Source organism: Acartia tonsa, chromosome 11 (genome assembly GCF_053477335.1).
Source record: "Acartia tonsa isolate MP-2025a chromosome 11, ASM5347733v1, whole genome shotgun sequence".
Taxonomy (NCBI): domain Eukaryota; kingdom Metazoa; phylum Arthropoda; class Copepoda; order Calanoida; family Acartiidae; genus Acartia; species Acartia tonsa.
Genome location: NC_137270.1, coordinates 46,351,664 through 46,374,521, shown reverse-complemented (window position 1 = coordinate 46,374,521; position 22,858 = coordinate 46,351,664). Strand labels below are relative to the sequence as shown.

The following is a 22,858-nucleotide window of genomic DNA, read 5'->3' as shown; positions in this document are numbered from 1 at the left end:
TATCTTGTATCCTGTAACAGATAGTGACATAAAATTTAATATGCAGATCTTAAAACCTATCAAAATTGACAAATAACAATCTTTTTGTTAAAGTTTACAAATTTTATAGTAAAATAAGACTTTTGTTACATACATATTCAACTAACCAAAATACATACAGGCAATTGATAATATTATAATTAATTATGTAAAATTGAGCTAATTATTGTCATCTTATTAAATGCCTATCTCCAAAAAAGCTTATCTCTAAAACGCAGGTTTTTTTTAAAACACCCTTTATGATAAAATGTAATATAACCACTGAACAAGATATGTAGAGTAAAATGAAAAAATTATGCCCTTTTTTACAAATATTTGTACATACAGTACAATGCTAGGTCCTGTTGAAAACATAACAATCATACTTTTGTATTGCTATTTGTTGTTGTTTTATTTTTATATAATTTATTTCGAGGTAAACATGAAACAAACTATGAATTTATGTAGTTTTAAATGTTTATAATAGATACAAATTAAAGAATATAAGTCATGTACATTTGAATTATGAGATATTATTTTTTTGTTTTAATAGAAACTCAAGAAAAAAAATATGATTTTGTTAAATTAAATTCATAAAGGGATTTTTATTATTTTATAATGATTGCAATAGATAAACACACCCCACCCAAAGGTGTGTTAGGTTAGAAAAAAAACCCCGCAGAAACGGTTTACACAGGATGTACTGGGACCTCATGGTGGTTTTAGAACATGCTTTCCCTAAATTGAGTTAGTAGCTTCCCATAGTAGAAAATTTTAAAATTACTTTTGGTGATCAAATTTTACTTTTATTTTTAGACTACCTTCACCTAACCTGCTTTATTGTCTTATTTTGTCTTTCATGTTTATCATGCAAATTCGCTCACATTACATTTGAAATGACAGATATTGGAGCTTTCTAAAAAGGTCTCTAACATTTCTCTAGCTCTAATACTTTTTGAGATATCTTATTTCAAAGTTTTGCTGTAAAATCCTCTTTTACACAGCAAAAAGTTGAAATATAAAATTAGTTATTTTATAGAAAGTTACAAGTATCTTCATGTAAATCTTTCTAATATTGCTCCAAATTGACCAAATTGGACAGTTAAGGTGCCTAAAACTATCTACATTCAATGGACAATCCAAATACATACTTTTTAAGACTATATAAGCATATATAAGACTATATAGGAGCATACTGAAGTGATTTTTAAAAATGCTAAAGGAAAAAATATTTCCTGTTTTTTTTTTTAATAAATTGAAATATAATCAACTTTAGCAAGGATTTTAAGGTAAGTTATGGTGTATAAAGTTGTCACTTTGTAATTAGTAAGCCAATAAAACACAATCATCTGATATTTTGAACAAATAGAAACATATCTTAAGAAAAATAGACATAATCATAGAAAATAAACCAAAAATTTGTTAGAATTTTAAGTATTCCCAAGCAGTTCACAAATGTAATCTACTAATTCTAGCAATTTTTTTAAAGAATAGTTGATTGGCCTTTTAAATTTTTTTATAACCTTATGAAACAAAATTAGTTTTTGCCACCTTAATTAAGAAAACATAGTAATTAAAAGACTTTCATAAATGATCTCACATATAATAAAATAAACAATTTATTCTTAGGCCACATTTTTTTTGTTAATATACACTATTAGGTACTTTAAACTAATACTGCGATTTGTAAAATCATAAATCATAATTAACCCATTAGTGCCGAGCGCCACTTTTATGGGCCGATCGAGCTGTAAGTTTCAGGGAAGCTTTATAATGGTCAAAACGGAATTCGTATTTTTTTGTTTTGCTCTAGTGGCGTGCACAGGAAAGTTGCAAAAAAACCTGGTTCGGCTTGGCCATAAATACCAACCAGGCATTAACACCCGTTTTTGGTGCTTTCCCCCAGTTTTAAAACCCGGTTGACCTGTATAATCCCGGTTATTTTGACCAAAAATCGAAAAATGTAATTTTTGAACGCCAAAAGTGAGATGAACACTTTTTAGAACTTTGATACGATCCGTAATTGAAAACTACACAACCTCATGTAATCTAAAGAGCTACAAGTATAATACGAAGCGATTTATTTCAAATTTCGTGTTTAGCCGGCGATTTCGGGTAAAAAAACCCTGTTTTGTTGTTGTTGTCAAAAAAGATCTATTAGTGAAACCGGGTAATAAAAATTTCAGACTCAAAATGGAAATGCCGAACCGGGCCTATATAGGGCGTAAAAAAACGATAAAAAAATCATATAAAAAATAGTAATTTAAATAAAACGAATTCACAAATAGATGTACTTGTCAATAAACTTTAGATTTAACAAAAAAAATCAGCGACTTTACTATAAAAACAAAAAAGTTAGATGGGGTATTTTGAATTTTCATGATTTTCAAACTTTGTTGATCTATACCGGCAAACGGAAGTAAGCAAAACTACCTGCTCCAGGGGGAAATGAAAGCCAGGGTAGTAGAGGGGGGATTCATACTGAGAATGATGCAATTATGAAGCCGAAAACCGGTTTTTTTTACATTTTCTGGCACCGGGTTTTAAAACCCGGTTAGGCACTAATGGGTTAATTAGGAGTTTCTATTAACTTAAAACACCTTTTACAATATTGAAAATGACTTAAAAGTGATTTTTATTTAAAATTAAATTACATTTGTTTATTTGATATTACATTTTAGCGTTCTCCTGTTGACTTATAAAGTCTCAAAAAGTGTGGATTTGGATTGTCCATTGAATGTAGATAGTTTTAGGCACCTTAACTGTCCAATTTGGTCAATTTGGAGCAATATTAGAGAGATTTACATGAAGATACTTGTAATTTACTCTAAAATAACTAATTTTATATTTCAACTTTTTGCTGTGTAAAAGATGATTTTACAGCAATACTTTGAAATAAGATATCTCAAAAAGTATTAGAGCTAGAAAAATGTTAGAGACCTTTTTAGAAAGCTCCAATATCTGTCATTTCAACTGTAATGTTAGCGAATTTGCATGATAAAAATGAAAGGAAAAATAAGACAATAAAGCAGGTTAGGTGAAGGTAGTCTAAAAATAAAAGTAAAATTTGATCACCAAAAGTAATTTTAAAATTTTCTACTATGGGAAGCTACTAACTCAATTTAGGGAAAGCATGTTCTGAAACCACCATGAGGTCCCAGTTCATCCTGTGTAAACCGTTTCTGCGGGGGGTTTTTTCTAACCTAACACGCCTTCGGGTGGGGTGTGTGCACAGATAAAACATAGAAGTAAAACAACAATATTATGGTAGTACTTCATGTGATGGACTTGATCTGAGTAAAAGTTGAAAGAACAGCTCTATAATAACTCTAATGTTGAAGAAAGAAAATATCTTTTTAATACAACCAATGACAAGTGTTAAATGTTTTTTCACCCTCCTGCTAATAGTGCAATTAGACATTATCTCTCTTGAGTAATCTCTCTACTATATATATATATGTAGGGAATACAAGTCTGATGTATGCATCACAGGAAGGCCACCTTGATGTGGTCAGAGCTCTATTGGATAGTGAAGCAGACATTCATGCTAAGGATAAGTGGGGTAAGTTAGTTTAGATATTTTTATTAAATATGGTCATAATTTGTCATATAATATATTAAGCAAATAACATTAATGTTATAATCTATCTACTTTTGCTAAAACTATTTTTCTATCCTAATTTTTTTTATCTATACATTGGAGTATATATATTTTGAAAACTTTTTCTATATATCTTATGCTTATTAGGCCAACCTATTTTATGTAAGTATACCTTATTACTAAATGATTTATAATATCATTATCAAAAATATTTAAATCTGTTTATATATCTAACATTTTATTCTTAAAATTAAAAATAAACACTGTATACTAAACCTAATCTATATATATCTAGGGTGGACAAGTCTGATGTATGCATCATGGTATGGCCACCTTGATGTGGTCAGAGCTCTATTGGATAGTGGAGCAGATATCCAGGCTAAGAGTTACTATGGTAAGTTAGTTTAGATATTATTATTTTATATTTGTAATTCAATCTTTTAAACTTAAAATATCATTGTTGCTATTATCTATCTGATTTTCCTTGAACTATCTTTCTACCCTAGTTTGTAGGTATACTTATCTATTGGAAAATCTACATGGTGTTTCAGAAAAAACTGCGTTTTCTTTTTTTTCTGACACAACCAGAAGGAATACAGAAAAAACGATTATATATCCTTATTCTCTGTAAAAAAAAACATCAAATTTATAACAGGTGTTTTTCATTATCTCTAAAAATACGGCCTCTATGACAGGTACATAGTTTCCAAAAATCTTTATGTGAAAAATGTTGTGCAAGAAAAATTAAAATAACTCTTTTATTATATATGTATAAAAAATCGTAGAATTTCAATATTAATTTAGAAAAAGGTATAAGAAAAGTACCTTAATGAGTTTTAAAGGTGAAATGCTTTTTAGCTCCTCACAAAAGCATTTTTAATAAGCTGCAATTTGTCATTTTTTCACATTTCTTGACTGTGATGCATTTGCAGTAAAAGAATCTTCTTTAATAACGTAGGTTATAGTAAAAAGAAAAAACTCCTTTTTATTTGATAAAAAAATCTCTAAAGACAAAAAAGTTATTGAAGTTTGAATTTTTTATTAAAGCATTTAATTACAAATTATGGATAAATTATGAGTTTATATCTTAACCTGTCAATCAAATTAAAGGATTATAGGAATAAATGAGGGGTGGGGATTTACGAACATGAGCAATTTTTAAGGTCATGTTTCTTAAGTATACAAAAAGAAAAACTGAATATTTGTTTTCAGTGAGGGATTTTTAAATGAAATTTTTAGTGTAATTGGTAGAAAATTGTATTGGCCTTATTAAGATGTTGTTTTCAAGTTAATAATTTTTTGAAAACCAACCTTAAGGCACAAAATTCTACCAGAAAAAAGCATCATACGCATCTTTTGAAATATTTATGCTTTAAAATGCATCATTATTTTCAGAGATATTAAAAAACACCTGTAACAATTTCGATGCATATTTTTATAGAGAATATTGACATATAATTATTTTTTTTGTACTCCTAATGGTTGTTTCTCAAATTTGGAAAACGCAGTTTTTTTTAAACGCCCTGTATATTTTGAAATCTTCTTTTATAAACCTTATGCTTATATATGCTTAATTGGCCAACCTATTTTATATAAGTATACCTTGAAATAAAAACTGTCTATCTATCTATCCATATAATATTTGTAATTTTTTAAAAAAAATATTTGTAATTTAAATTATGTCATGAAAAATCCTCTAATGTTTTTTGTAAAAATCGTTGAAACTTTTGAATTTTGATTTTATTGTCAGTATCAAAATGTTATTGTAACTGAAGAGTATCAATATGAAACACAGTGTATTATCTATAACTTTTTGTTATTCATTCTATGTTAAATCATATATATCTCCTTTCTGAGCTTAGCAGTGAAGTAAGTTGAGAACTCTGACTTTCTCCGTACCTGTATTTTTGATGCAAGTATTCTCCTGGTCCTACAGTTGAGATCTCTTTTACGTGGAAAATCAACACATAGAAACTCAAAATGAAAAAGTTTCATTTTAAACATTCACTAAAAAACATTCCTCTTGGAAACCGAAAGCAGTACCATTCCATCATGATATCCAAAGTTGAAAGTCTTATTCAAAGAATGAGATGGAAGTTAATTGCAATTAAAAGTGATACAGTGAATCAAGAAAACCACTATGGTTTTAAAACAACAAACACTGCACCCCAGATTGATGAGCTGAAACCTTTTGAAGATGATGTCTACAAACTAATAACATCTATAGAATTTAAAAAGGTGAATAATGAATTCCAATCATCATTACAAGAAACATACAAATCAATCAAAGATTCAAAGGACATCATCATTGAATCAGATAAAACCAGAAATTTATATTCTATCTCACCAAATGAATATAAAAGTGTCCTGAAAAACAACATCACAAGTGATTACAAGAAATCAGATGAAGCTAATGTTAACAATGTAAATAAAGAAGCAGCCAAACTAGCCTCAAAGATAAATATAGCTGACAGAGTTGATGAATATACCAGAGCTGAAGCATTTTTAACAGTTAAAGATCATAAAGCTAATTTCCCTGCCCGAAAGGAATACAGATTACTCAACCCTGCCAAGTCCAAGTAATTTAAATTATGTCATGAAAAATCCTCTAATGTTTTTTTTGTAAAAATCGTTGAAACTTTTGAATTTTGATTTTATTGTCAGTATCAAAATGTTATTGTAACTGAAGAGTATCAATACGAAACACAGTGTATTACCTATAACTTGTTGTTATTCATTCTATGTTAAATCAAATGTATATATGTATATATATATATGTATATATATATTAAATACATTACAAAAAATGACTGGTCTTTAAAATGGTCTTGCCCCCCTCTAATGAAATTGTAATCCTATTTTTTTGTGTGTGTTCTTTATATACATGTATGTTGGTGTTTGTGTCGGTCAATTTAATCAAAGAACATTTTCCGACATTCAGCAGGCTATAAAAGTATCTTTCTACTCGTAATTGTAGGTATACATTTCCTTACTTGGGAGTACCTAAACTTCTTCCATGTTATATTTTATTTTTAGTAGCGAAGCTACTCTATAATTCACTTTGTTCGTCCGGCCGTCAGTCAGTCCGTCCGTCCGTCCGTAACGCTATGGGGGAAATGGGATTTACTCAGCTCCTATAAAAGATAGAATGCTGAAATTTTTTGACAACATTCCCATCATTAAGGAGCACAATTGACTATAAAACATCATTGGCGTTCGGACCGATTTTTAGCAGGTTTTAGGCTATTTTTATATTTTTCACATTTTTCTCCATATCTTCAGTGTTTATGGTCCGATTTTCAAAATTTTTTCAGTTACAGATATCAAAATTAAATTTCCCGTCGTTTAAAGGAAACAACCATGAAGGCCAGACTGCCTTTTTAGCAGGTTTTAGGCTATTTTTATATTTTTCACATTTTTCTCCATATCTTCAGTGTTTATGGTCCGATTTTCAAAATTTTTTCAGTTATAGATATCAAAATTAAATTTCCCGTCTTTTAAAAAAAAAACAATCATGACGGCCAGACTGCCTTTTAGCAGGTTTTAGGCTGTTTTTTATATATTTAACATTTTTCTCCATATCTTCAGTATTTATAGTCCGATTTTCAAAATTTTTCAGTTATAGATATCAAAATTAAATTTCCCGTCTTTTAAACAAACTAACCATGACGGCCAGACTGCCTTTTTAGCAGGTTTTAGGCTATTTTTATATATTTAACACTTTTTTCCATATCTTCAGTGTATATGGTCCGATTTTCCAAATTTTTTAAGTTAGGGATTTAAAAATTAATTTTTTGTCGTTTTAATAAAACAACCATGACGGCCAGACTGCCTTTTATCAGGTTTTTGGCTATTTTTATATGTTTTACATATTTCCCCATATCTTTGTTTATTTTGATGCAATTTTCAAACTTTTATGGGATATCAGTATCAAAATAATTTTTCCCATTGTTATGAGTATCTTTAATATAATTCATTTTGACCATCGTCATCATGCAAAATAAAACTAGGTTTCATGTTTATTTTATCCAATAAATCTATTCTTGATTTTAGTAAAAACCTTTTAAATCTACCTGTACGTATTACCATCGACGATTTTTTGTGCTTCGCTACTTATGGATGTTGTCATCCTTGTTGTATATCTAAGTACTAAATGATTGATTAATGATATCATTATCAAAAATCAATACATCTATCTATATATTCTTGTAAATAAAAATAAAAACTGTATACTAAACCTTATTAGTAGCAAAGCAACTCTATAATTCAAAATGTCCGTCTGTCCGTAATTAATGAATTGGGGGAAACGTGTTTTTCTCGGCTCCTATAAAAGGTAGAAGGTTGAAACTTTTTGACAATATTCCCATCATTAAAGAGCTTAATTAACTATAAAACATCAATGGCGGTCGGACTGCTTTTTAGCAGGTTTTAGGCTATATTTGTATTTTCCAAATTTTCTCCATATCTTTGGTGTTTATGGTCCGATTTTCAAAATTTTTTCAGTTAAAGATATCAAAATTAAATTTCCCGTCGTTTGAAGAAAACAACGATTACGGCCAGACTGCCTTTTTGCAGGTTTTTGGCTATTTTTATATTTTTCAGATTTTTCCCCATATCTTTGGTGTTTTTGGTCCGATTTTCGAGTTTTTTTTCATTTAACGATATCAAAATTAAATTTCCTGTTGTTTGAAGAAAACAACCATGACGGTCAGACTGCCTTTTTGTAGGTTTTTGGCTATGATGATAATCTAACCATACCAGCTTTTCGCATTTCTCTAGTTGAAAGACTACCTTACTGTTCCTTATCAACTCTATGGAATAATTTTAATGAAATTGACAATATAAGAAATAGTTTGACTAAAAAGCAATTTATAAGCAAGCTTAAAAAGTGCCTACTAAATAGAATTGTAACCGCATGTAATAGAATTTTATGCCGCTTATGTCTTTTGAGAAATTTGAATTAAGTAATAGCTTTAACTCCATACTTCATCTATAATCATTTTTATTTTTCTAAAGAAGGTGTATTAACTTTTATTTTTATAGCTAGCCGGTGCTTTTAGTAAGTAGTAGATGTAAAAATTTCCATAGAATTCAGATATGCAATTGTTTTTTTTTGTAGACCTCTTATTTTTGAAGTAAAATTAATTTAAGTTTTTTTTTTAAATAATTAAGTCGGTTTTAAGGTACTAAAACGCAACAAAATAAAAGAAAAAAAATACCAGTATGAACAAAAGTAGTAAGATCTTAAATTTGACACCTTACTTTTTAAGTTCTGTTGAGTAATTTTTTTTAAAATCGATTTTTTAAACCTCGGTTTAATCAAAACTTTAAACATAAATATATTCTACCACAGGCATACAAATATGGGTTCATATATACTTTTAGAATCAGAAAAATATTACAAATCGATTCTAAGCAAAATTGAAATAAAAAGTTTACAAAATAGTAAATAAACTACAATAAATGAAACTATTATATTATATTATACAGGCAACCATCCTAAACCTTGTTTTCGGGGTAAAATTGGGAAGGGGGTAAAGAGCGGGTAAAAATAGTGTTGCCTGTACAAAATAATATGCTAGGCCATTTTTATTTCTAATTTTTTTTTACTTTTTTTCAATTTTGCTTACAATGGATTTGTAATATTTTTCTGATTCGAAAAGTATACACGAACCCATATTTTTTATGCCTGTGGTAGAGTATATTTATGTTTAAAGTTTTGATTAAACCAACATTTAAAAAATCTATTTTTTTCAATAATTTCTCAACAGAATTTAAAAAGTAAGGTGTCAAATTAAAGATCTTACTATTTTTGTTCATACTATACTGGCATTTTTATTTTTATTTTGGTGCGTTTTAGTACCTTAAAAACGACTTAATTTTTTCACAGTGGTATGAAATTTTAATCCTTTTAGTAAATTTCGGTTGTTTCATATTCCTAATCTTTTTTTTTCATAAACTTGTATATTATCTATTTCAAAGGCTATCCAATATTACCTCTTACGAGATTGTTTAATCCTTTGACACTGTACATATTAATTATTATCTGATTGATCTGTCCTTAATTTTTTATTCATATTCAATTTTATTGTTTGTAAATGAATATTTAATACCTGTATTATAATACTGTTATTATTATTATCTGTTATGTGTGTCATAAAATAAATATCTAATCTAATTTTTATAGTTTTTAGATTTTTCTCTATATCTTTTGTGTTTATGGTTCGATTTTCAAAAAATTTTCAGTTAAAGATATTCAAATTAAATTTCTGGCGTTTTATAATATCAGGTTTTTGGCTATTTTTATATCTTTGACATATTTCCCCATATCTTTGGTATTTTTGATCCAATTTCAAACTTTTATGCATTTACAGTTTCAAAATATTTTTTCACATTGTTATGTGCATCTAGCATGTAATTTACTTTAACCGTCTTCATCATACAAAATAAAACAAAGTGTTGTGTTTATTTTCTCTAATAAATCTATTCTTGATTTTAATAAATACACTTTAAATCTACTTGTACGTATTTTTTGTGCTTCGCTACTTATGGATGTTGACATCCTTGTTTATATATATCTAGGGAAGACAAGTCTGATGTATGCATCAGAGAATGGGCACCAAGATGTTGCTAAAGAACTTCTGAATAATGCTAATGGTGGTAATTCAATTTATATTTATTTTTATGAAATAAGATCATGCTTTGTTAGTTGATTTTCATTAACATAATATACAGAATATATTTACCCCAGCCACAACTATCTTAATTTGTAGTTAAACTAATATCTAAATTTGTGCACCTATCTATAAAAAAAACTACTCGAATTGTGATTATCTTTAAATCAGATATGAACATTAGGCCAATCTATTTTATATACATAGGGGAATAATAGATGAAGTATTATATAATTATGAAAATTTTAAAATGTATATTCTATAGAACAGCTTTTGAAAGAATATTAAGAAAAAGGTTTAAACAAAATGTATTATGTAAAATCTATTGTCTAAAAGTAGTAAATACAAAACAAAAAAATATATGTATTCCCCTAAAGATTACCTGTCCAAAAATACATCAATCACTAAATTTTGACAATAAATAACAAGTCTATGGTGAAAAGTAAAGGAATTATCCCCTTCCTTCCCTTTTTTCCCCTTTAGCTCTCAGTCCCCATGAAAACACTTCTGATATATTCCCCTTAAGACTACCTGTTCACAGTTATGGAATCTCAACGACAAAGATTTTTTTATCCAATCTTGACAAGTGAGGTATTTTTGGAAAGAGGAATATATATAGAAAACGCCTATGAAAATTAGAAAATCCGCAGAAATCATATTTGCAAGTTATTTGCGAAAATCTGCAATGCTAATTTGCAAAATTAATTTCATGCCTTAAATGACTTATTTAGAAAAAATCTTTTTATGAAATGTGTTTATTTATAAGTTTAGAACATACTTAGGGCAAAAAAAAATTTTTTAGTGTTACTTTTTTCACCTTATATATGAAAAAAGCAGTTTCTCACATTTTATGATAAAAAAAAGGTATAGGAACAAAAAATATGATTTTTCTTGATGTAAACACAATAATTTTCATAAAATCTATCATCCTAAATGTAAAAATCAGATATAGAATCCTTTTTAGAACTAATATAGTGCAAAAAGTAACCAAGACATTTTTGCAAAGTATGAAAATCTGAAGAAAATAGTTCTTTTTGCTTTTGATATACATATCAGATAAATGTATATAAAATTAGTGATTAAAAACTATAAAACATGTTATAAGTTTTTTCAACACTGTCATTGATTAAATTGCACTTTTAGGTTTAAGAATTACCGAAGTAGTGCATAAAAACTCTTTTTATGATGTAATTAAACAAAATAAATGCCAAAAAAACAACTACAAAATGGTCTACTGCATTATAAAAAACGCCTATTTGTTGATTTGAATTTATTTTGTTTAATAACTTAATAAAAAGAGTTTTTATGTGCTACTTTGGTAATAAGTAAACCTAAAAGTGCATTTTAATCAATGATAGGATTGAAAAAGTTATAACTTGTTTTATAGTTTTTGATCACTAATTTTATATACATTTATCTGATATGTATATCAAAATCAAAAAGAACTATTTTCTTCAGATTTTCATACTTTGCAAAAATGTCTTGGTTACTTTTTGCACTATTTTTGCTCTAAAAAGGATTCTATATCTGATTTTTACATTTAGGATGATAGATTTTATGCCAATTGTTGTGTTTACATCAAGAAAAAACATATTTTTTGTTCCTATACCCTTTTTTATCATAAAATGTGAGAAACTGCTTTTTTCATATAGAAGGTGAAAAAAGTAACACTAAAGAAATTTTTTTGCCTTAATTATGTTCTAAACTTATAGATAAACTCATTCCATAAAAAGATTTCTTTTTAAATAAGTCATTTATGGCATGAAATTAATTTTGCAAATTAACATTGCAGATTTTGCAAATAACTTGCAAATATGATTTCTGCGGATTTTCTAATTTTCATAGGCGTTTTCTATATATATTCCTCTTTCCAAAAATACCTCACTTGTCAAGATTGGATAAAAAAATCTTTGTCGTCGAGATTCCATAACTGTGTGTTCAGAGATACATCAATTGCTAAAATGATATGATATGATATGATTTATTAGCAGTGAATTACATATTAATTTTACAAATAATTTAATACATTTTAAATTACATCAATTATTTTAAAAATATTTATTTACATTGACATAATTAGGGTAACTGTACTACAGGGCCTTTAAAGTCAATCTTGACTGTCCTTCGGCCCAATTTTCATTTAATTTTTTTTTATATATTTACAAATTTCACAAATAATATAAAATAATACTAGCTATTTAAAGGGTATGGCATTAAAGTAGCTAACTGGTTGCGATATTTAAATTATATTTAGGTTTTTCCACAGGGATAACACTTTCTCTCCCTGCATTGAAATGTTTTGTACTTTGATATACACTTATTTTTTACATATTTTTTAACAGCTTTGGATGAATTTAATGATCTTAGCTCACCTGACCAACTATTCCAAATTTTCGGGATTTTTACTGAAGGGAAAGTTTCATAGATTTTATAATTTGGCTTCTCTACTCTAAGACATTTTGATCTAGTATTTTGCAATGGTGTTAGAAAATTAAGCATACATTTGGGAAGTTCATAGACTTCCATTTATAACTGAGTTTATAAGAGTCCAAGTTTTCTTAATATCATTTAATAATTCTAGAAATTTATTGTGATAATAATCTTTTTTTGCCTTCCTTAATTTATTTTGGTAAAGCCGATTTAAGTCCCTCCAATCGTTAAAATTAGTTTCATTAGGGCATTTAATGCGTTTTTTAAATATCTTTTTGTCTTCTATAGAAAGTAGTTCTTGTGTCATCCATGGATTTTGGGGGGTGTTTTTTTCGATTTTTCTTCTGTTTGAGAAGGGACAACTTTCATTTAATTCCTTTTCTATTTTAATCTGAAATGACTCGAAAGCTACTTCCGGCCTAATTTAATTCAGAACACTGTCCCTATTTAATTTTGCTAATTTTTCTTTAAAAATATTGATATTTTTCTTAGACATACTTCTGACTTTATCTTCACTTATATCACCCCTTTCCTCCCTCCCCTCACATGTGTGTGCTAAAAAGACAGGTAAATGGTCTGTAATATGTTCTAGTATTAACCCACTTTGAAAATTTAAATTTTGTTTGTTAGAAAATATATTGTCATGCAATACAAGTGGCTGTGTTTTCACTTATTCTGGATGGTAAAGTTATAGTAATAAGATTTGAATGGCATTAAAAATATTTACTTTTTAGTTTTTGATTTCTTCCTTTTTAACTTTTTTTACTAATTGATCTACCTCTATATCAGTCAATGAATAAGGAAATTATGCCCATAAGCATGGTTATCCATGTAATAAGGTTAGGTTAGGATAACTGATCATACTTCTGATGTATCCCCCTAAAGATTACCTGTTCATAGATACATCAATCACAAATTCAGACCATAAATAAGAAAACTAAAGAAAGTGTTCCCTTTCCCCTTTTTCTTCATTTCCCCCCACTTCCTAACCCCCCTTCCCCATGTAATCATTTAAGATTTATCCCCCTAAAGATTACCTGTCCATAATACATCAATCAATAAATTTGGACCCTAACTAAGAAGGCTATTTTAAAAAGTAAAGAAATTGTCTCCTTCCCCCTCTTTTTACCCCTCTTTCCCCAACTCTCAAACCCCCCTTCTCCATGAAAACACTTCTGATGTATTCCCCTTCAGATTACCTGTGCAGAGATACATCTCTCTCTTTCTCTTGCCTTTACCCTCTGGTATACTGGATTTTCTTGATTTACCTCACTCAACTTTCTGGCGTTTTGTACAGTGAAAAAAACTACCCCCCTCCTTATTTTTGATTTTCTTCAAAATTAAGGGGGGGGGGGTAAAAAACTACCCCAACCCTTATATTCGATTTTTCAAAATTAAGGGGGGGGAGTAAAAAACTACCCCCCCCCCCTTATTTTTTATTTTTTACAAAATTAAGTGGGGGGTGGGGGGGGGGTTCAGCACTCTGGTCTTTACATGAAAGCAAGCACCCATAATCCTAACTTATAAAAAAGATATGAACAAAATAAGTTTAACATAATGTCATTATTACTGTGCACTTTAATTAAAAACAAGTCACTTTTATTTCATTTCAATATCTTAATAAATAAGCAAGTTATCTTGATTTGAAATTGTCCCTAAAAGTGTATTTTCTTAAATTACTTATGTTTTATGAGTTAACTATTATGAGCTGTCAAAGTTAGAGGGGGAGGGGAGAAGAACAAATATGAGAACTTTTATTACTAAGAATCAAAATTCAAGAAAAAGTAAAATTCATTCTTTTGTTTTTTAAAAAGCATTTCAAATAAAATATTTAGTGTTATTGGTAGAACATTTTGTTGTCCATTCTATAATATTGTACATTCAAGTAAAAGAAGATTTTATTCAATGGGCAAGCAACTTGATTTTGCTACCATCGCTGGCTGTTGATAGCTAGTATTTTAACCCTTAACAGTCGGGGGAGGGGGAGCGCTGAACGCCCCCCCACCCTCAGGTTTTTTTTATCTCAATTTCTGTCTGTGAAAGATAAAGAGCCCAAACTGCTTGACTTTTTAAAGTAAGTTTTAACATTTTGATATATATTTGGAATTACTTAGTTACTTGGAATTAAGAAAAAATCTTGCTAAATTTGATAAAAAAGTGCCTGAAAACTCTATCTTTAAATTTGCTACAGTAGCACAAAAATTCATTGACACAATTATGTGCTTAACAAACTTTTAGATTTGTTGGCATTTCTCTTAACACAGATGGAGTTAATAAAATTCATACTTACAAAATAGAGACAAATCTGCTTTTTATACTATTGTTATCAATTTTGCTTATTAATAACTGAAAAAGTTGCAATTAAAGGAACCATGCAAGTAATACCCTGCTTTAACTGCTGAAAGACTGCCATGATTAGACCCATTACCAAAAATTTGAAGCCTCCAGCTACAAAAACAAAAAAGTTATAGACATTTCAAAATCAAATTTTTAATACAATGAAAATTTTTAAAGTTTTCCATTGCTAATTATAGAATTTTTTTTATTAAAATACGTCACCTAGAAAGAAAATTATAAGCTTATTTTTGAATTTGAATTTTAGGATGCCAGTAACTGATAACATTTTTACAATAAAAACACTCTTCTATATAGTCAAAATCATCAAAAAAAATTCAGTTTAATTTCGTTGTATTGAGAGTACTGTAGCGTGAGAATGTCAGCCTTTAGGATTTTCAGCCAATCAGAAGTCTGAGTCCATGCTAAGTCCACTGAACAACGAATCACAGCTGACCATCTGTATTACTTACATTAGTTTAATTATGTCCCGCTATGATTTTATGCTTTCAAATGCAATTTAAACCTAATTTTTTAAAGACATTTTGACTATAAAAAGGGGTGTTTTTATTGTAAAAATGTTATCAGTTACTGGCAGTCTAAGATTCTGACAAAGATTAGTTTTAATTTAGCTTCCAGATGACGTAAATTAATTTTGAAATTTCCATTATGAGCAATCAAAATCTTTCAAAATTTTCATTGTACTAAAATAATCATTTTGAAAAGTCTATAACTTTTTTGTTATTGAAGCTGTAGGCTTCAAATTTTGGGTATTGGGTCTACTCATGGCGGGCTTTAAGCGGGGTATTTCTTGCAGGCTTCCTTTAAGGTTTAAAAATGTTGGACCAAATGACTAAAAATATATTTTTCAGCTTATTCTAGTGCAACTAACATAACAGGCATTCAGAACTAGTCTAAAATAATGTATTATGGAAACACAACTCAAGGGGCCCTCAAATGGTTTTAGAAAGATGTAGTATTTGTATTACACAGTTAAATTCAGTATAATTTTTTGTTATCAATGTAGTGCCAAAGTGCCTCAATAAAATGATTCTTAGAACAGGATGAAAATGGTGGTGGGTGTATCATTTAATTAATAATAATATAGATATCCAATTAAAATCTTTTGATAGTGGAATTGTAAAACAATAAAGTATGTATAGTCTAAATATTTCTTAAAGTTCTTCATTGATATGAGGTGAAAGGGCTTGCATTGATGTTCCCATTTCCCCATCATAAATTAGTATTTTAGTAATTAATTTATTCATTCATACCTCTTTTGAATGCAAATAAAAGGCTTCAGTATGGAAAGTATTAATTTAGAAAGCATTGTTAAATGCTCCTCTGGTCAGATTATACATAAAAGTTCTGCTCTTAAAGTGATTAAGAAGCTGGAATATATATGATATATGTCAGAGATTTATGTTTTTTAAGAGTACTTTTTTAAAAATTAAGTCTTAAATACTTCCTATTTAAAAATAAATCAAACTTTAAAAATTTTAATTTATTCCCTTGAAAACATGTATGTGTTTTGTGTTTCATTATGCATATCTTAAAACCTATCAAAATTGACAAATATCAATCTTTTTGTTGAAGTTTACTTGCAAAGGACCTAGGAAATCTTTTGCAAATCCCGTATCCCTTATCCCTGTAATATGTTTCTACAATATATTTGTGAATTTTTTATGTAGATTTCAAAAATGGTGTTAATTTTTTAAAATTTTGTTTATTTGTATGTTTTTTTTAAGCAAAAAAATTAATCAAAGAAAATTAACTATTTTCCGCTCTCTGGACAGTTATAGATATTTTACGATATAAACCGCTGAGATTTTAAAGATAGGATGTCTAAAATCTAAATCCCCAATCACTTAATATGACCAATAGGAATAATACATAGACACAATCATACCACAAAAAAAAATTAATTGAGAGTAAACAATTTGACAGGTATTTTTGCAATAATTGATTAATACAACTTTCTTAAAATATTTGAATTTAGCTTCGGATAAAAGTTGTTTAAGGAAATTATGATGTCTAAAAACTTTATTAGTTTATTAGGATTGTTTATCTTACAATAATAAACCCATTGTATGGAGAATATTTCAGCCAATTATCGCATCGTATCATAGTCATCTTTCCTCCTGTACAATCAAAAACATAACCAGTTCTAATCCACAGGATATCATTCAGTTTCGTAACCTTTACCCACCCTTCCTTTCTCTTGATTTCTCTCTTTCTCTGTCCTTCTTACAGAAGGGGGTGATATTTTGTAGATTTGATTTGCAATTTTATTATTTAAATTCAGTTAAAAATTACATACAGTAAAAAAAGGAAAATAAGAATGAAAATATAAAAGTTTTTAAACTTTTAGATTTAGATAAAAAAAAATTATCTCCAAAATAAAACCATGTAGATTGCCTAGTTGGTGGGGGGGGGGGTTGAAAGTTAGGGGAGTGTTCTATCTCGGGTTTTTTTTCACTTTCTTGTCAAAAAACAAGCTTCATATAGTATATGTGTATATATAAAATAACGTTTTTTTAATGTAATGTATTTAAATACACTAAATATTTTTTTATTTACAAAGCTACCTTTTCACTAGCAGAAAAAAAGAACATAAAAATATAAGATTTTGAACACTCCACCCCTTCTTTCTCTTTCTCCCTCTAAAACTCTTACACCTTTCCCCCTTTTCTATTCTCTCTCTGTCTCTCTCTCTCAATGCACTTTTTGAAATTTCTTAATATCTCAGAACACATGTAATAATTAGTTTTGCTACTTGTTCTGAAGAGCAGTTTAAATCAAAACATATCTATAGCTTTTTTTCCATAATGCGGAAACTTGTCAATATGTGACAATTAAATTTTTGGATTAAAAAAAACATAGAAATAATAATTTTTTTTAAATCAACATTATTTTAGAAATCTACGTAAAAAATTTCTCAAATATATTATACAAACATGCAATCAGGGATAAGGGATAAGGGATTTGCAGAAGATTTCCTAGGTCCTTTAGAGTAAAATAAATTCTTTTGTTTCATGCATATTAAACAAACCAAAATAGTCTGTAATTTCTTTTTATGGGGAAATTAAACAATTTTTACCGATAATCGAAAAGATATTACCAAATATGGGTATAATGTAAGCTGATTTCTAGTTTTCAATTGTGAACATAGCACCCTCATCCTATCTCAATATTTACTATTTGCTAAAAAAGCTTCAAACTTCCATAAAAAATCATAAAAAATATACTCTGACACTTCTAGAACCATACTGCAGAGCTAAAAATACGAATAGGCCCCCACATAATTGGAGGATTTTAAAGTTTTTACTATCGATTGAGAAAGTTTTTACAGATATTAAGGTTTTTTTATTTTGGGGTAAAATTCTTGCTTAGATTATATTTAATTAATTAACTAAAATCTATAGAAGATATTTAAAAGAAACAATCTTTAAAACATGAATTAATTAAAGGTTTTTGTTATAAGCGTTTTCTAAGGTGTTTTTTGAGTACAGCCAGGTTGAATCAAATATACAAACACACATAAACATACATATCAACCCCACAGGACTTGAATGTATTAAAGTTTAAACTTTAAAACATGGAATGTACTGTACAATAATTAAAGCAAGGCTTTCATTTTAATCCTAAACACAATGTTAAGATGGTTCCTGAGATATTAAATCAAGTCAGTTAGCAATTAATATATACAAAAATAGAAATAAAATATCTTTTCAGTTATGGGAATAAAATTATTTACCTATTATAGCTATTGAAATTGTCCCGTATTGGTCCAAACTTACAACTTAAAATACACTGAAGGGACTGCCACTTTTACAATATTCAGTAATGTTTGGTTTCATTACTTTAACTTAACAAAATCTGTTGGTACCATTTGTACATTGTACAAAGACATGTAAGGAGGGGGGACGAAGAATGAAAGAGGGAAACATGAACAGCTAACGTAAGTTGGGTTTCTAAACAAAATCTGTATGATTATAAATCAATAAATTAATAAACTTGTTTAACCAAGTTGTCGAGATTTTAACTAATATCATCATGGACGTCCTAGAGGGGGAGGATAAAGGGGTGGCATCCCCAAAATTTTTAATTTTTACCCCCCTCCAAATAAAAAAAGCTTGGAAGTCACTGTCTCTATGATATAAAGATTACTCCCCCCAAAATTAACTTGGTGGTGCTGTAGGCATCCCAAAAATTTTAATTTTTAATTCCTCCCCCCCTAAAAAAAAATAAAATAGCTTGGACGTTCTTAAAAAGCTTCATCTATGTTATCAAGATTTTCAATGATTAACAACCTTTTTGTTTCAAAGACCCAACTATGTGTGAATGAAACAGTCATATTAATGGAAAAAAATTAATTAAAATCAACTTATATATTATCCAGATTTGATTCAATTGAAGACCTTTTTGGATTAAATCCCCAACTCTATTGAATGAAACAGACAACTACTTAAAAATAATGGGCCCTGAATGTTTATTTTATATGGATTTTTCATTTAGATAATGTTTAATTGAAGCTTACATATATTGATTGTAGGAATATGAATTTAAGGCTTTAAAAAAAAATTTAATAAAAAACAAAATTTGGATATCTTGGGTTTAAATATAGGCAGGTATTTAGAAAAATTTGACTCTTTTCCGATGATTGGGAGAAAAAAAAGATTGCTTTTGTTTATGGAAACCTTTAGTAAGACTGCTAATTTTTTTGCTGGATATGTATAGCAAATAATATTTGTTTATTCTTTTTGCCCAATTTTATTCTTAAATGATGTAATTTCTGAAGATTTCAACAATTTTTCATATGTTAGTGTACCTGCATAGATATATCAATATTTGGTAACTGATTTTATGAAATTAATGCAGGTTTTATATTTAATTGTAAACCAAGTTTGAAAATTTATTTCAACAGAGATGTAGTACAACAAAATTTTTGTAGTATAAATTTCATTGTTTTAATGTGAAAGCAAAGAAAAGGGTGATTTTTCCTTAAGCTTATAAGTGCACAGATGGTTGTGATATTTTTGTGAGAAATGGATCTCACAATCCTTAATTAATTTATTTATAACTTACTGGAATTTTTAAGGCATTATTCAATGAAAATTGCTCAAAAGATAAGAAAAGGTAAATAAAAATGCAATATGAAAAATTTGCTTCGCGATCACTTTAAATAACCCAAGGATTTAGAATATGCTTCTATATTTATACCACTAAAAGGGACACTTCAACATTGCCTATTCATCCTCTCAAACATAATACTGTCATGTAAAAAAATACTTTTATACTTTTTTAATAATGGCTATTTTATTTCATAATTGGCTATATTTGTCTATTCTATGATGATTTGGGGTTGCCTTTCACTAGGGGAAGGTAATTTAATATTTACAGTACAAAATTTGATAATTTATAGTTTGTACAGCCTTCACTTATTCAAACGCACCCACAAAGCATAATAGACTAGACAGATATGATTAAATGGATTCTAACCAGAAAGCATTTTTGCCTCTAAAAGCAATAGATAGCACGAAGATTTAAAAGAGCACCTCATTTACATGCTTTATTTCTTCTGATTTTAGGGTACCTCCTGCTGTTTTTCAATACTGAAGCCTTTTATTTGCATATGAATGAATTATTTGATTACTAAACTAACAACTGATGATGGGAAAATGGAAACATTAATGCAAGCCCTTTCACCTCATAGCCATGTTGATTGCTTGTGGATTTAATGGAGCTCTGATGGTCTTCTTTGGTGATTGTAATATCAATGAATAACTTTAAAAATTATTGGCTATTTTATTTCTCATACTTGGCCCTAATTGTCTAGTCTATGATGCTTAGGGGGTGCCTTTGAATAAGGGAAGGCTGTACAAAGTATACCTCTTCACAATTTGTACTTTAAATATTGAACTGCCTTCCCCAATTTGAAGGCAAACCTCAATCTTCATAGAATAGACAAATATAGCTCATTATGAAATAAAAAAGCTATTGTAAAAGTATTTTTTTTACATGATAGTATTATGTTTGAAAGGAGGAATAGGCAATGATGAAGGGTCCCTTTTAGTGGTAAATATATAAAATAAGTGCAGTCAATATTCTCTAAAATGGCTATAACATTTGGAATAATAGTGCAGCTATTACCTTTTATGATACAAATAAGGATTTTAATTGCCAATTATCTGAAAAGTTTATATCCTTGATCTGAAATTTTTTTGAAATTTTATAACTCTGCCAACCCTAAATCTTCATGCAGTTTTTAATATCTTTGTTATGATTCAATCCATGCATATAACGATTGCTTTAATCGTTTTCCAGGTCCAATAACTGTGCTGCTAGACCTTTATTTTTTTAAATTGGTTCAGAAATAAGGATTTTAGAAGCTATAATATTAGAATATTAGTTGTTTGATCCTTATCCTATTGGGGAGTCTGATGGAGGTCAGGAACAAAGCCTAAAGCCAACCCTAAGACATTTATAAACCTTCCCTTAAAAGTGTAACCAAATTGGAACAGTATTAGCAAGCTGTTTTCGTTATCGGCCGGCCGGAAATCGGCCGACTTCGGTCGATCAAAATAATCGGCCCACATTTTCTTCATGTTAAGTTTAAAATATCGTATTCGGCTATTCCTCAACCGATTTAGTCGTCTAAGGTGGCAAAAAAAAGTCCTGTTGTAATAAATTCAAATCCGTTGACCAATCTAAAATTGGTCCACTGGTTGTCACGTAACGATGATTTTAAAGTTGTAGACATGATAATAATTGTATAAAATAGAAGTAAAGTTTAAAAATACCGTAGCCGGTTATTCCTTGGCCGATTTAGTCGTACAAGGTGGCAAAAAAATAGTCCTGGTCGTAATAAATTCAAATCCGTTGACCAATCTAAAATTGGTCCACTGGTTGTTGCGTAACGATGATTTTAAAGTTGTAGACATGATAATAATTGCATAAAATAGAAGTAAAGTTTAAAATACCATAGCCGGCTATTCCTTGACCGACTTAGTCGTCCAAGGTGGCAAAAAAATAGTCCTGGTCGTAATAAATTCAAATCCGTTGACCAATCTAAAATCAGTCCACTGGTTGTTGCGTAATGATGATTTTAAAGTTGTTATAAATGCTGCGTATATTATAAATATAATAATGTTGTCTTCAAAACGAAAATTTTACTCTAAGCAAATTTTTAAACTTCAAATGTGATTCAAATGGATCTTTACCATAAAATTACTTTTTCATAAACTAATTATTATTTAACTACCTTTTTTACAGTAGCTGCACTAATATTCCACCAAAAAAAAATTATTGACTGCACTTAATATAGAAGCATATTCTAAATCCTTGGGTTAGTTAAGAGCAGAACATTTATATTTAATCTGACCAGAGGAGCATTTAACAATGCTTTCTAAAGTAATTGAATGAATGTATACAAATCACACTAATACCACAATAAAAGAAATGCATGTAGAAACATTTTGCAAATTTATTTAATCCATTTATTTTAATCATCTATACATATACAGGGTGTTTTTTTTAATAAGTTAAAAGTATTGCTTTATTCAACCCACTTGCCATTGACAGAAATTAATAATCTATATCTTAATTTCTTCATTGATGTGGGGCATTTTGTATGAGAAAAAAATATTTGGCGATTTTCAACAAATTCTGCCTTAAAAACCGGTTTTTCCAAAGTACCTATTTTTGAAAGATTTTTGGATCATGACTAATTTAAAGAGTGTGCAAAAATGCGTACATTTTTAAAAATCAAATTGCGCAGCTTGTGTTAATAGTAGAAAAA

At 28.6% G+C, this 22,858-nt stretch overlaps 1 protein-coding gene across 1 annotated transcript in view; it reads left to right on the top strand.

Annotated features, from left to right (window-relative positions):
* The window catches only part of LOC145332733 (uncharacterized), a 79,342-nt gene that overhangs the window by 27,913 nt on the left and 28,571 nt on the right, over nucleotides 1–22,858 (top strand). The window contains exons 18-20 of the mRNA XM_080177777.1: nucleotides 3,482–3,580; nucleotides 3,915–4,013; nucleotides 10,202–10,279. Coding sequence (XP_080033903.1) covers nucleotides 3,482–3,580; nucleotides 3,915–4,013; nucleotides 10,202–10,279 — 276 coding nt within the window. The remainder of the gene's footprint in view (nucleotides 1–3,481; nucleotides 3,581–3,914; nucleotides 4,014–10,201; nucleotides 10,280–22,858) is intronic.